The following is a 15476-nucleotide window of genomic DNA, read 5'->3' on the forward strand; positions in this document are numbered from 1 at the left end:
GAGACCAGGAAAAGCACCTGGCTCCTGGCTCCTGCCATCGGATCAGCGCGGTGCGCCGGCTGCAGCGGCGGCCATTGGAGGGTGATCCAACGGCAAAGGAAGACCTTTCTCTCTCTGTCTCTCTCTCTCACTGTCCACTCTGTCAAAAAAAAAAAAAAAAAAAAAAAAAATTCTCAATGGGGCTGTATTTGAAGACAAAATATTAAAAAGTCAGCCTTGAAATATCACTGAATATAGTGTGAAAAATTCCTTTCATGAGATTTTACTTTCTATGTAATTCATAGTCTGATTCTTTCTTATAAACCTTTGAAAAGTACTGTGAATAGAATAGATTATACTAGGGATTCAAAGCTTTGGTTATCCATTTATAATTTGAGGATTGTAAGATTACATGTCAGGTAATTTAGAGTAAGTTTTTATAAATGTGGATGCTGATGTGGAGTCGTATCTGAAGACATTACATTCAAATAGATAATTTACCTTTTAAATGTATTCAGTCTTAGAAATATCTCACAATTCATTTAAAGCAATGCATTGAATGACATACACTTAATATAGTATTTCTAAACTCCTTATTAGCATCCAGTGGGAAGAATTTATATCTTTATTGAGCCAAGGAATAACAAACTCCTCAAATCAATGTCTTGTCATAAAAGATAATACATTATTACCAGGTAACTATGTCTCTTTGAAAGAGAAGCAAGCCATTGTGTTAGCCTCAGAATATTTGTGGAAAATGAATGATGTAAACCATAAGTGTAATGAGCTCGTAATGATATACACTAAACAATTATTGGAGAAGCTGCTATTACCCTGAATATCAACATTGGTGTAAGAACTAAGCTTGGAGCCGGCGCTGTGGCTCAGTGGGTTAATGCTCTGGCCTGAATCGCCAGCATCCCATATGGGCGTCGGTTCGAGACCTGGCTGCTCCACTTCTGATCCAGCTCTCTGCTATGGCCTGGGAAAGCTGTGGGAGATGGCCCAAGTCTTTGGACCGCTGCACCCACATGAGAGACCTGGAAGAAGCTCCTGGCTCCTGGCTCCTGGCTTCAGATTGGCGAAGCCGTTCGTTGCAGCCAATCGGGGAGTGAACCATCAGATGGAAGACCTCTCTTGCTCTCGCTCTCTCTGCTTCTCTATGTAACTCTGACTTTCAAATAAAATAAATAAATCTTAAAAAAAAAAAAAGAACTAAGCTTAACTTCTATTTATTTATTTTAGGGCTATTTATTAATCTTTCTGTAATGTATCCCATGATTTTAAGAACAGGGACTCCATTCTTCTTTCTTAGGTTCTAAATGAGTAGTAGTAGGTCTGGATGTTGGAAGCCCAAATACACTGGCCTTTTTCTTCTGCAAAAGTGGATCTCCTCTTATGTACTTCACAATTTTATTAATGTGACTGCATATAAAAATTGTGAGCATCAACTAACAAAATCATACTGGGGAAGTTTTTTGATTCTTTTGGACCATTTGTGACATCAGTAAGAGCAGGATTTTTTCCAAACCACACTTTCTTTTATCTCAGATTCTCTAGAATATATTTGTGTACCATCTTCTCATTTTGCTTTTAGTAGGTTTTTTCTAACTGAAATGGATGATTATTGGAAATTTAAATTAAAAATTAGAAGGAAAAATACCCATAATTTTATCCATTTCTTCCTCCATGATTTTTAAAACATAATTTTACTATTATTTAGCTGAGGGACAGTAAGAGAGATTCGTGAGAGGAGATGGCTAGAGCAAGAGAGGGAAGGAGCAGGAGCACTCCTATCTACTGATTCACTCCCTGAGAATGCCAAAAACAACTCCTTGGCTAGGGCTTCAGCTGGGAGCCAGGAACTCAACCCAGGTCTCACAACATGGGTGGCAGGAACCCAATCAGTTGGGCTATCACTGCTGTCTCTCAGAGTCTGCATTAGCCGGAAGCTGGAGTCAAGAACCAGAGCTGGGAATTGAATCCAGGTAGTCCAATGTGGGATGCAGGCATCTTAACTGCTAGGCTAAATGACCACTCCCACTTCTTTTTTCAATGCTAGACAAGAAATCTTTAAAAGAATTCACTCGGGCTTGTGATAAACATGGTTAAAATGCATGGACTGTTTTGGGTGACTGCATCAATGGTTTTTACAGGGAAGCAACAGCAGTATTACCTAACTGGCACAGCTGAATTCAGAAAAGTAAATGCTAGCATTATTTGACTTCACTCTAGCTGTTTCTTCTTCACACATATCATTTTAATAGACATGTAAATGATAGCTATCATATTTAGAGAGCATTATTTAATAATGTAATTTTCACATCAACCATAACAATAAAGTATTAGCTTTCTCACTTTACACAACGAGGGTCTGAAATGGACCACAGAGTTCCTAGGTGGTAAATTGAGAATTTTCAGAGATTTGTGTCTTATCCCTCTATTTCCAAGGGTATTTCTTCCACTACAGCTTACTGCCTCTTCATGACCATCATAATCTGCTTAATGAGGCCCTGTGGTCGGGTACCACAAGTACCCATTCCCCCCTCCTTTTTAAATTAATATCAATAATGTTGGAAATTATGCCTTGGTGTAGATATATTGTTTCCATGATTATTTACCCCAAAAGAGCCTCAAGATTTGGATTATTGCATTAAATGTGGGAATTTTTATATTTTTAATTTTTCAAAAATGTATTTGACAGGCAGAAAGACATAAAGACAGAGAGCTGGTGAGTTATCATGTACTGGTTCACTCCTCAGATGCCCACAATGGCTGGGACTGAGAATGACTGAAGCTGGAGCTGTGAACTCAATCAAGTTCTCCCAGTGGGTGGCAGGAACTCAATTATTTGAACCATCTTTAATGCCTCCCATGGTCTGCACTAGCAGGAAGCTGAAGTCAGGTCACAGATTAGATATAAAACTCAGGCATTCCAAGATAGGACATGGGTATGTTAACTGCTAGGCTAAAGACCTGCCCCAACAGGAACATGTTTAAGGCTATTTGAACATACTGTTGATTACTTGTCTCAACAGGTTGTCTAAATAATAATTCAACTAACAAAGTATAAGTGCTATAGCTTCACTGCACCCTTTATATTAAAAAAAAACAACTTACTGTGTTTAACTGACAAAAAGTGATTCTCTGTTGCTAAGTTCTCTTTGTTTACCACACATAAACAGGCAGTTATAGTACAGAGTGACCAGCACTGTGACCTAAGAAACAAGAAGATGCTTTGGCAAACACAGAGGAGGGCACCTAAGCCAGCTTCAGGGAGGTTCAGGACGGCCTGAGTGCCATCTTGAAATGAAACAGAAGTTAGCCAGCTTTTCCCCGACAACCCCGGTCTCAATCAATTGCTTCTTCATCAGTACTCCTGCAGTAGAGTGCTTTAATGTAGAGTGCTTTAATGTCTCTCTTTCCTTGGGCTGGACGTCCCTACCTGGAGGGATGATACTCCTAAACAACGCAATAGAACTCCCTCATCCCCAAATCTAGTAGAGACGTATTCATTATTTGTTGAATTATTTCGAAATTCTAGTTTCAAAGCTATTTCTTCCCAAACCTATTTCCTTTGATTGCAAAATAATACTGTGAGTCACATACCCGCCAGTGAGGCTAAGAAGAAAGGACACAGCAAGCATTGGTGAAGTGCATTGACAGGGATGTCCATGTATTGTGGACAGCAGTAGGAATTGACATAATCATTTTGGAAGACTGTTGGCAGTAACGGACCCTAGGTCCCAGCAATTCTACTATATATATATATGCCCATGTTTACCAAGAGGTATCTTTACACCAAAAGTGGCACTATTTGTAATAGCTGCAACCTGAGATACAAATGCTCACTGATAGTAGAATGTATACATTTATTATAGTATGATCCTATGCAGCAAGGAAAAGGGATCTGTATTCAATAAGAAGAAATTTCATAAAGACAGTGTTGAGGGAAAAGAGCAATGTTTTTATTTTTATTTTTTTAGATTTATTTATTTGAGAGACAGAGTTACAGAGAGGCAGAGGTAGAGAGAGGGAGGGAGCGAGGTCTTCCATCTCCTGGCTGGTTCACTCCCCAAATGGCCACAACGACTGGAGCTGGGCCCATCCAAAGCCAGGAGCCAGGAGCTTCTTCCAGGTCTCCCACGTGGGTGCAGGGGCTCAAGGACTTGGGCCATCTTCTACTGCTTTCTCAGGCCATAGCAGAGAGCTGGATCGGAAGTGGAGCAGCTGGGACTCGAATCACAATGTTTTTAAAAAGGACTTAATGTGTGATAACTTTTCTTAGGTATGAAAATAGGAAAACTACCCTGTACTATGATTTGAAGTCAGGAAAAGTCAGCTGGGGGTGGGGCGACAGAGCTAGGCAGGGACTAGCAAGGGGGTGCTCTGAGAGGGAGAGTAAGGTTGTTTCTTCATCTGGGCACACCACACGTGTCTGTGCCTTTCTCGTTTTCTGGAGTGTGGACAAGCTGTCCCCTCCCCTCCACTTATTCATTCACATTCTCTCTTGCACACACACACACACACACACACACGCACGCACTTTGCTACCTTACCTTCATCTCATTTTTCTCCCGCTTTTTAATTTCATACTTAAAGTTAATCCATATCATCAAATATTTCTGCAAGCATTTTTTAAGGTACTGCAGTATATTCCCTAGAAGAAATGTATTCCAATACATTTAATAGTTACCACTGCTATATTTCTTTTAGAAAAATATATCGGTGCACAATCACCAAACACACATACACACACGCTCTCAGGAGGTCACAAACATCCTTTAGGCTCTGCGTGTGCTTTGCTTTTCTCCCCGTAAAGGTTGCACCAAGCTACTGCCCAATCCACCCCTGAGTCATTTATTGTAGTTTCTGATCAAGGGAGTCGCACGGCTGACATGCGAGGACGCGGGGCTCCCGAGGCTGGCAGCCAGCTCCCCATCTGCAGCTCTCAGGCACGCGGGCTCCGGGCCACCCTAGGCCCCGCAGTGCGGCTCGCAGTGCGGCCTCGCGCGCGCCCGGGGCCGCCGCGCCTCGCGGCGCCCGGTTGCCGTGGGAACCGCAGAGCGCGGCTGCGCCCGCCGTCCTGCCTCTGCCTGAGGGGGCGAGGGACCCTGTGGCCCAGCCATGGAGCTGCCAGATCCGGTTCGCCAGCGGCTGGGAAACTTCAGCCGGACCGTGTTCAGCGACTCCACCCGGACCGGGCCGGAATACAATGAAGGTCCCGGTGAGTGGCCGAGGCCCGGTGCAGGGGGTGTGGCCCGCGCGGGGTTTGGAGCGTCTAGATTTCGCCCAGACCTAAAATGGCGGTTTCGCCTTCAGCTGGTTCTCTGCAGCGCTGGGGAGAGCTGCTTGGAGGCGGTGCCAGGCTGAAGGCCTCTGGGGTTCGGCTCGGGCTGCTGCTGCTGCTGCTCGGCCCACTCCTTGCAAACGCGGCAGTCGGGGTGGTGTCACCCTTTGCACCGCGTGAGACTCAGCGCCACGCAGGCAGAGATCACAGACATAAAACACACAGAAGGCCGTCGTCGCAGCGCGAGCAATCTCGCTTCCCGACCCTCCGGCCTCCGGCCTGGAGAAATAGCTTTGCCTTTTCTGTTTCCCTAACAGAACGTGTCCGTTCCTCACAGGATCATTTTCCAGCATAAGAGATGAAAAACGTCTCGCGAGTCATTTTAAACCGCGACGCACTGCAGAGTGGTAGCTGCCGACCACGGGGGCCTTCCACAGAACTCGCCCCCTCCCTCTCCTCCCTAAAAATCGCCTTCCCTTAAAGCTGCTAACAGAAGTGCTGCGGTCTACGTGATGACAAGTGATAAGGCAGTTTCTGCCTCCTAAATCACAATGACAGCATACTGTGACCAAATTCATGTGGCCGTCACCACTTAACTCTGCCAGGAAATAGAAGTCTTTCCCTCTGCCTGGTGTGTGTGTGTAAAGGGAGTAGAGAAAAGCAGAGTGAGCGGCAGAGTTCTATCCTGTCCCCTTGAGCACCTGCCTCCCCCGCACAGGCCTCTTGATTTAGGATGTACAGAGAAAGCCGTGTGAAAAATTAGATCTTCCGGTTTCTGCATTATTAAATGACAGATAAAATACTCAACTATGGAGAAAAATAAAAATATAAGAAATTTATTTTAGCATCTTTGTAAAATCTTCTGTTTAGAGCAATTGATTTTAAAATTTGCTCTTAAGATTTTGCTTACATTTAGGATGCATTTTTTAGGGTTCAGGTTTAAAATCAGATTCTTAATTTAGGGCCCTTTTGCCCTTCATAAAAGCAGAACGTATTATACAATCAAACTTAGATAAATGGAACTCGTGTATCACAAAAGGCTACACGGTTACATCCTATTACGGTTTGTTTTTTTTTAATTATTATTAATTCACTCTTTCTGCTTACATGTGTTTGGTGTTCACCATGAATGAAGCAAGATGCTAGGTTCTGTGAACATCTCAAAATGGGTAGGACCCGGGCTGTGCTTTCAAGGAGACTGTATAAATAGGTGAGGAGAGGGCTAATACTTGCAGAGTATCTACTAAGAGTAGCAGGCATGGTGCTATGATGAAATACTTTATATCATCTCTAATCCTCACAAGCAGCCTATGAAGTGGTCTGAGTGTTAGCATTTTACAGATGAAGCTGAGGCTCAAAGAGGTTTAATAACTTACCCCAAGTCTGGCATCTGGAGGCACAGGGATTTGGGGAGGTCTGGGTTTATGTTCATGAGCTCCTCAGCACACCAGGCTGCTACTGTGGGGAGGGGTGTGTGGTTCCCTGCTACCACTTCTACACGGTGTAGAGGGGAGGGAGCTGTGTGCTGGGGTCAGGGAATACCGTCAAGGAAGAACTTGTTGGGAAAGAGAGTACTGAAGAATGGATGGGGTGGGCATGGTAGCCCAGCAGGTTAAGCCATCACTTGGGTGCCCACATCTCACATCAAGTTCAGGTTACTCTACACTCTTGATCCAGTTTCCTGCTAATGCACTGGGAGGCAGCGAACAATGGCTCAAGTTCTTGGGTTCCTGCCTCCCATGTGGAAGCCACAGGTGGAGCTTCTGGTTTCAGCATGGCCTAGCCCTGGCTGTTGAAGGCGTTTGGATAGTGAAGCAGCAGGTGGAAGATAGCTCTCTTATCCACTCTGTATTTCTTCCTCATTCTGCCTTTCAAACAGCTAAATTAAAAAAAAAAATAGTGGGATTAAGGAATGTTGAAAAGAGGAATGTGCCTAATTTGAGGAAATTATTATGTATATGAGAGTCATTTTTATGTATGTTTTCATTTTGTAGGCTCTTTACATAACACTCTACAAAGAAGGCAATGACAATTATTATCTGTTTACTAGGATTCCTGTTATTCCACCTTTAATTGGTGCAGTAGTGTGCAAAGGTCAGCAAACTGTGATGGCAAAATGACAGAGTAACTGAAAAATATGGAATGTATCCCCAAATAATTAATATTTGAACTAAATGGTATTAGGATAAATGTTTCTTTCACTGTCAACAATAAATAGGCTTAAACATTGGATCCTGATTGAGCCAATATTATAGCTATGAATTCTAAGGAACGAAAGGACTCCCAGGATTTAGAATGTGCTCCTTTCTCTTTCTTCCGCAGATAACGAGATGGTCTCCAGTTTGGCACTGCAGATGTCACTTTACTTTAACACTTACTTTTTCCCCCTTTGGTGGGTGAGCTGCATTATGATGCTTCAGCTGAAGGTGAGTCTGCGCTTTAGCGTCTGCCGAGGCCCCTTCTGCGCACCCTTGATGTTGCTACACTGTCCAGAAATGGAATGGTCTCAGTATTTTTTTAAACCCCAGGTCAGTGTGAGGTTTTGCAAACTTTATTGTTTTATTTCTCTTTTAGTATTCTATCTTGCCTGATTACTACAAATTCATTGTGATCACTGTTATCGTCCTGATAACCTTAATTGAAGCAATTCGTTTATATCTGGGCTACATGGGTAACCTACAGGAAAAGGTAGGTTCCGTTTTCCTTTCTCTCAGCACCGCATCAAAGTGCATCAAGGTTTTCATAACAGGTTAAAGGCAGTGAGGTGTGGTGGAAAGACATAAGCCTGAATTTAGTCCCTGGCTCCAGCTTTGCTCATCTGCTATCGTGGTCTCTTTGCTTAATCTCTTGAGCCCCGGTTTCATCATCTTTAAGATGGGGAAAATACACTTCACGGGCTTGTTGGGATTAAGTGAAATGACTGATATCAAGTCCCTGAATATAGTAAGCACTGAAGAATTGATAATGTTCTTCTCTCCTTATCAGTCTCAAAGATATTTGGTCAATTGACCATGTTAATTTGGATCCTGAATGAGAAATCAGGAGAGAAAGGGGAGTTATAAACGAATTTCCTCAGCCAGGCCCGTGTTTTCTGAGTCGTTACGCTGCCTAAGCATTTATGGTTGCCAGGGTGTGGGAAGGATGCCTGAAGAGGTTGTGGTTTTCTAGGCCTTTCATAACGATGCTCCACCCAGCCCATCTTAGTGTTTTGCTTGGTATTTCTTAGCCCAGCCTTCCATTCCAGGTTGATGTGTTGGTTCCCAGTCATGCTCCTTTCACATGCTTGCTTACTTACCTTCTTGCCTCTTCCTCCTTTTGCACAACTTCCAAAGTTTATATCCTCAGGGCAGGCATTTGGCCTAGTAGTCACAACACCAGCTGAACCACTCACATCCCGTATCTGAGTGCCTGAGTTTGAGTTCTGGCTGTGCTCCTCATTTCACCTTCCTGCTAATGTTCACCCTGGGAGACGGTGGGCAGGTCCCTGCCACCACATGGGAACCTGAATTGAATTCCTGGCTCTTGGCTTCCACCTGGTCCAGACCTGCCAGTATCTGGAGGGTGAACCAGCAAACACAAACTCTTTTTCTCAAATAAAATAAATAAGTAGTTTTTGAATAAATAAAGCCTACATCCTTATAGTTTTTCTTTCACTTACACCAATCACTGTGTTACTACTTGTACCACTTAGTCCAATATCTCTAAATTCTGCAGTTAAATATTCAATGAAGTTTTTAGCATTCTAGGACTGTTTCATATAAGCTAGTTTTCTGATCTATACTGTAGGTTCTCTGAGGAGAAGGACTACATCACCCTCCTTTTGAATTATTCAGAGTCCATAATGTAGATCCTTAGTAGTGTTAAATCCTTGTTTATCTGTGTAAGCAAAACACTGCATTGGCCTGATCCTTTTCCTCATCATGTCATTGCAGGTTCCTGAGTTGGCTGGCTTTTGGCTTTTGAGCCTTCTGCTGCAGTTGCCTTTAATTCTTTTCTTGCTTTTTAATGAAGGCCTAACAAATCTGCCCTTGGAAAAAGCAATACATATCATCTTCACCATCTTCCTTACTTTCCAAGTTGTTTCAGCATTTCTTACCTTGAGGAAAATGGTCAATCAGTTGGCCACTCGTTTCCACCTCCAAGACTTTGACCGGCTCTCTGCAAACAGAGGAGACATGAGAAGGATGAGGTCATGTATAGAAGAGATTTGACCCAGTGCTGCTGAATGAAAATCTCAAAGTTGATTCTAGAAGACTGCGAGAGTTAGGAAAACATCAGAGACCTAGCATGAGGAAAGGTACAAGGGAAGTGTGTTTACTCTCAAGCTCTGAGTCCCAAGGACAGGGGCAGTGATAAGGCTGTGCCATGCATGAAAGCGGCGTATGAACACTGAAACTTAGATGCTGTCCACCTAATGCCAAATTTCTTTGTTGTTTGATGATGTTGGTCTTTTTGAGTGTGAAAAATTCTGCGTGGTAGTTGTAAGTTTACCAGTTTTACTGTAACATTTCCATTTCAGATCTGTAACCAGAAATGTGTACCTTTTAAATGTGTCAGTTATCCATATCTTGACTGTGTATCAGACCATTTTTCTTGAAGTGCATGGAAATGCTGGTCAATATTATTGTGCATCAGACCATATTTATAAACCAAAAAACAAAATTTTTGTATTTGCTGTGGTTAACTTCTAACCCTAGTCTTAGAAGGTATACTGATGTAAAGAAGAAAACAGATTATCATGGTATTAAGGAAATATTTTTGTCAAAGAATTATAACTTTCATAAAACCATGTTCAGTATTTGTGTGGCAGTATGCAAAATGTTTTCATAATAAATTATCAAATATTTATGGTAAGCTATCAGCAACAAACAATTCCTGTTTTATATAGATCTTTTGGACTATGGGTTTATTATTTCACACTACAGAAATGCAGGAGAAGGAAGGGGAAAGATTTCAGAGAACCTTCTTTGTAATGAGCACTCTAATAGGCACATTAAATTTAATTTTGTGTTCTCATGTACTCATCATATTCACTGAAGAACTACTTCATATCCATTAAATTAACATGAAGTTTTATTTGGAAACCAGTCTGTTTATATATATAGCAAGAACTAAGATGGCCAAAGGAACCACACTCTTCATTTTTTTTTTTTAAGATTTATTATGTATTTGAAAGGCAGAGTGAAGGAGGAAGAGATAGAGAGAGAGAGATTGATCTTCCATCCACTGGATGGATGTCTCCTCAAATGGTTTCAATAGCTAGGGCTGGGGCAGACAAAAATTAGGAGCCAGGAATTCCATCTGGGTTTCCCACATGGGTGACAAGGGCCTAAGCACATGGGCCATCATCCACTGCCTTCCCAAGTGCGTTAGCAGGAAGCTAGATCAGAAGCAGAACAGTAAGGACTCATTCTGGCACTCATACAGGATACAGGGGTTATAATTGTCCGTTTAACCTGCTATGCCACAATATCTCCAGCATATGATGATCCATTTAGGGCATGTTCTGTTGTTGATGAGAGAAACCTAGCTAAGGAAATTTGGTTAAGAACAAAGTATTTGGCCTGCACCGCAGCTCACTAGGCTAATCCTCCGCCTTGCGGTGCCGGCATACCGGGTTCTAGTCCCGGTCGGGGCGCCGGATTCTGTCCCGGTTGCCCCTCTTCCAGGCCAGCTCTCTGCTGTGGCCAGGGAGTGCAGTGGAGGATGGCCCAAGTACTTGGGCCCTGCACCCCATGGGAGACCAGGAGAAGCACCTGGCTCCTGCCATCGGATCAGCGTGGTGCGCCGGCCGCAGCGTGCCGGCCGCGGCGGCCATTGGAGGGTGAACCAACGGCTAAAGGAAGACCTTTCTCTCTCTCTCTCTCTCACTGTCCACTCTGCCTGTCAAAAAAAAAAAAAAAAAAAAAAAAAGAACAAAGTATTTGGGTATATCTGACCATTATTTTTAAGTGATTTGGCCCATCCTAAAGGAATATAATGACAGCTTTTCTTCTTTCTTATAGGGAAACCTACCTTTATAAGTAATGTATTTTACTGAGCTGTTAAAAATTGTTCTCTCCAGTTTTCTTTTTCTGCAATTCATGTTCATCTTAGGATTTCCATGTTTTGCCTTATTCATTTTATTGTTAACATTTTTAAAACTTATCAAAAGGTAGAACAATTGGAGCTGGCGCTGTGGCATAGTGGGTTGAAGCCCTGGCCTGAAGTGCTGGAATCCCATCTGGGCACGAGTTCTAGTCGTGGCCGCTCCTCTTCCTATCCAGCCCTCTGCTGTGGCCTGGGAAAGCAGTAGAAGATGGTCCAAGTCCTTGGGCCCCTGCACCCATGTGAGAGACCCTGAAGAAGCTCCTGGCTTTGGATCGGTGTAGCTCCGGCCCTTGTGGCCACCTGGGGAGGCCTCTCTCTCTCTGTCTTTCAAATAAATAAAATAAATCCAAAAAAAAAAAAAAAAGGTAGAACAAGAAAGAGAAACTTCCATCTGCTGGTTCACTCCTCAGATACCTGCAACAAGCAGGGCTGGGCCAGGTCAAAGCCAGGAGCTAGCAATTTCATCTAGGTCTCCCACATGGGAGATAGGGACCCAACCACTCAAGCCATCACTTGCTGACTCCCAGGAAGCTGGATTGGAAGCAGAGGTGAGACTCGAATCCAGGCACTCCAGAATGAGATGTGGGCATTCGAAGTGGCAACTTAAATGCTGCACCACAATGCTTGCCCTGCCTTATTCATTCCTATATTCTTTAATGTTTAAAAATGTCTTAACTTTCTACTCACTCTTGATTATCTGACCAAACTATGCTATTTTTATTGTTTCTGCCTTTATTATATATGAGGTTCAGCCACATATTTCTCCCCTCACACAGTGACTGACTAATCTTTCCCCTATACCAAAGTAGTCAAAGCTATACTCTTAATAATTTGAAATTTTAAATTAAAACATATATTTGTTTGCATTTGTTTCCCAGATAGGAATAAGTAGGTGATGATGGCACAAGGACCTAAGCCTCAGCCATTTTAGTTCCTTGGCTGAACTCTGATAAAATTCCCTTCACCCCTGCGTTTTTTCAAGAGTTAGCCCAGCCCCACACCCTTTCTTATTCCCCACCCACCCTCTGCATTGTTTTCCAGGTTTGAAAGCCCATGAAAAAACCAGTAAGCAGCAGCTCACCTCCACTCATTGCCCTCCCCTCCGACTCAGCCTACCCTAAGATACATAAACTCTAGCCTATTGGGGGACTGTGTCCTCTGCCGCATGTTCAATCTGCGTGCAAAGTGGCAGTTGGCCACCTCTGTAAATTTATTTTCCCTTGGATCAGTTCATTTTGGCTGTGAGTTTATATTCTGTCTCCTCTGTTTTGCTCCTTTTCTTTACTAGTGATTCTATGAGAAAATATAGAATAGGGGCCAGCACTGTGGTGCAGCAGGTTAAAGCCCTGGCCTTCAGCTCCAGTATCCCTTGTGGGCACCAGTTTGAGTCCCAGCTGCTCCACTTCTGATCCAGCTCCCTGTTGATGTGCCTGGGGAAGCAGTGGAGGCTGGCCCAAGTCCTTGGGCTCCTGAACCCATGTGGGAGACCTGGAAGAAACTCCTGGCTCCTGGCTTCAGATTGGCTCAGCTCCAGCCATTGCAGCCATTTGGGGAGTGAACCAGAAGATGGAAGACCTCTCTTGTCTCTCTCTCTCTTTCTCTCTCTCTAACTCTGTGTTTCAAATAAAGAAGTAAATCTTTAATACATGTATATAATAAGAAAATAAAATCTACAAAGCAGATAAAGGGATGATTGAGAATGACTTTTCTCTTTCAAGATTGTTTCTATTAAGGAAGTTAGAAATTGGCCTGTGTACGTGTGAGGGGCCTAAGAAAAACAGAGCACCTGTGGAAAGGAATGCACCAGCCTCTAGCAGCCTGGGAAGCACACCTTGGAAGCAGCCCAGTTTTTTTTGTTTGTTTGTTTGTTTGTTTTTTAAGATTTATTTATTTATTTGAAAGAGTTATACACAGATAGAGGATAGGCACAGAGAGAGAGAGAGGTTCCATCTGCTGGTTCACTCTCCAATTGGTGCAATGGCCGGAGCTACACCGATCCGAAGCCAGGAGTTTCTTCTGGGTCTCCCACGCAAGCGCAGGGGCCTAAGGACTTGGGCCATCCGCCACTGCCCTCCCAGGCCACAGCAGAGAGCTGGATCAGAAGTGGAGCAGCCGGGACTCGAACCAACGCTCATATGGGATGCCCACACTGCAGGTGGCAGCTTTATCCACTATGCCACAGCACCGGCCCCCTCAGCCCAGTATTGAACACTACAATGTCCTGCCCATATCCTGATAGTTTTACAGGTAGTCTCAGCCTTCCACTCTCAAGGGAAACTCCCTCAAAGAAACCTCTCGGCACAGGCCTGATGGGCTACTCTGATAACTTGGGTGATAACTCCTTCACAGCCAAGGAAGGCACTCTAGAGGAATCTCCTCAGCCCAGAGCCAAGAGGGCTACTCAGCCTGATAACAGTAGCAACTTGACCTTTTGCACACCCAGCAAACCTTTTGTCCAAAGGAGAGGAGGGAAGAATGACCCCATCCCATTATGAGCCCTGGTCTGAATGCAGACTGGGCTCTCAGCCCTTCAGTGAGACACCCGGCTGGGCTGTCAGGCATACTTCTCTGCATGATTTCTCTTCATTAAGCTTTGCTCCCTGCTTACCACTCCTCTCACATCTGAACTCTTGAGCAAAGACAAGAGTCCATGAGCAGTTGATCTCTGCTAACATTTCCAGAGTTTTGTTTTAAAGAGCAGAGCCTTTGGTACATTTAAACTTTAATTTAGGATGAACAGATTAATAACTAAAATGTTAGTCAAAATGATAAAAAAAAAAAACTAAGATGGTAAAATTTTTGAGAAAATGATTTATCAAAATTTTCAAATAATTTTGCTACTGTAATAAACATATTAATTATAATCCAGATATGGTAGATGTGTGAAAAAAGAAACTAAGAAAATAAATTGAGAACATGACCAAGTCATTGGTTTTTCATCTAAACAATACAACCCATGGTCTTTGTGTCAAGCCTGAGCCAATATTTTCTATTGAAGTGTACCTGTTAGGTAGGAAGTCAGATATGAGCTGACACATATGAGATATGTGTGTGTGACATAAAGGCCTAAAGAAAAGACATCTATGTCCAGCATATGCATCTGCATCTCAAAGTCATCCCGATAAAAGTTTCAGGGGCAGCCCAGTATTCGCATCCTGCCCTGCCCCCTCCTACCCTATAACCTGCCAAGTGGGGGCCCCCACCCCTTCTGCCTGATAACCTTCCAGATGCAGCCCAGTATCTGCATCTCAAATACCCTGCTCTGGATCCTGATTCTCCAGGTGGTCTTGCTCACCCTTCCTCTAAACTCAGGAAGGAGTCAGCTAGGCTTCCTTCTGTCTGATACCTTCAGGGAAAAACTCAGATAGGAGCTTCTTAATATTTACATCCATAAAATCCTTTGTTTCAGGAGGAGATGTGTGAAGACAAAGACCCATCTCCTTAAAAACCCACAGCCTCAACCGGACTGCGCACTCAGCCCTCTGCCTCTATGCTGAGCCGCCCGCCTGCCTGACCAGGTGTAATCGCTGCACTCAACCATGTAACCTTGCTCCTTCTCCCCCGTCCGAGCAACTGCGCACTCTCTCAGGTCCTGTCTGGAGAGGTGCCCATCCGTTTTAATGGATGTCCTTTTTCCTAATAAACTTTGTTACTTTACTTTCCACTACTCTGTCTCACACCTGAATTCTTTCTTGCACGAAGACAAGAACCCTGCCATTTTCTGGTAACATACCCAGTTCCTTATGTAAGTATATGAGAATTGAGGATGAAGACACTTGCATATCAACATATTAATGGTTTGGGCAATCTTATTTTAATTTTATTTGAATATGTTGGTCCAACCTTAAAACCTAATATTCCTTTTCTCCAAGGGATCACAGCACTGTTCTCAAAATATCTGGTTATGAAGTTGAGATTCCCAAGTATTTTGTCCCTCAGATATTTTATCTTCCAGAGACTTTGTCTCATCAAAGGCAAGGTAAGTCTAAATTTCTGTGTCAAAATGATTTTTTTAAGATTTTATTTATTTATTTGAGAAGTAGAGTTACAGAGAAGGAGACACAAAAAGGTCTTCCATCCGCTGGTTCACCTCCCAAATGGCCACAACAGCTGGAAC

General features: G+C 43.3%; 1 protein-coding gene across 4 annotated transcripts; it reads left to right on the forward strand.

Annotated features, from left to right (window-relative positions):
- The first annotated feature begins 4832 nt into the window (after positions 1-4832).
- TMEM17 (transmembrane protein 17) lies at positions 4833-15026 on the forward strand. Of its 4 annotated transcripts, none has more exons than XM_089326375.1 (4): positions 4833-5206; positions 7592-7695; positions 7844-7957; positions 14769-15026. In XM_089326375.1, the coding sequence occupies exons 1-4, from the start codon at positions 5107-5109 to the stop codon at positions 14802-14804; spliced, it is 354 nt and encodes a 117-aa protein (XP_089182501.1). In that variant the 5' UTR covers positions 4833-5106; the 3' UTR covers positions 14805-15026. The 4 variants fall into 4 exon arrangements, with proteins under 4 accessions (XP_089182501.1, XP_002709895.1, XP_089182502.1 ...); XM_002709849.6 differs by lacking the exon at positions 14769-15026 and adding an exon at positions 9202-10138; XM_089326376.1 differs by lacking the exon at positions 7844-7957 and having other exon boundaries at positions 7592-7797.
- Positions 15027-15476: the final 450 nt, after the last annotated feature.

Source organism: Oryctolagus cuniculus, chromosome 2 (assembly GCF_051225735.1).
Source record: "Oryctolagus cuniculus isolate XC-2025 breed Fujian yellow rabbit chromosome 2, ASM5122573v1, whole genome shotgun sequence".
NCBI lineage: Eukaryota > Metazoa > Chordata > Mammalia > Lagomorpha > Leporidae > Oryctolagus > Oryctolagus cuniculus.

Excerpts from the sequence above, each read along its gene's own strand:
- TMEM17 (XM_002709849.6), top strand. The coding sequence starts at position 5,107 with ATGGAGCTGCCAGATCCGGTTCGCCAGCGGCTGGGAAACTTCAGCCGG. Across the intron at positions 5,207-7,591 it reads GGAATACAATGAAGGTCCCG|ATAACGAGATGGTCTCCAGT; the intron begins GTGAGTGGCCGA and ends TTTCTTCCGCAG. Across the intron at positions 7,696-7,843 it reads TTATGATGCTTCAGCTGAAG|TATTCTATCTTGCCTGATTA; the intron begins GTGAGTCTGCGC and ends TTTCTCTTTTAG.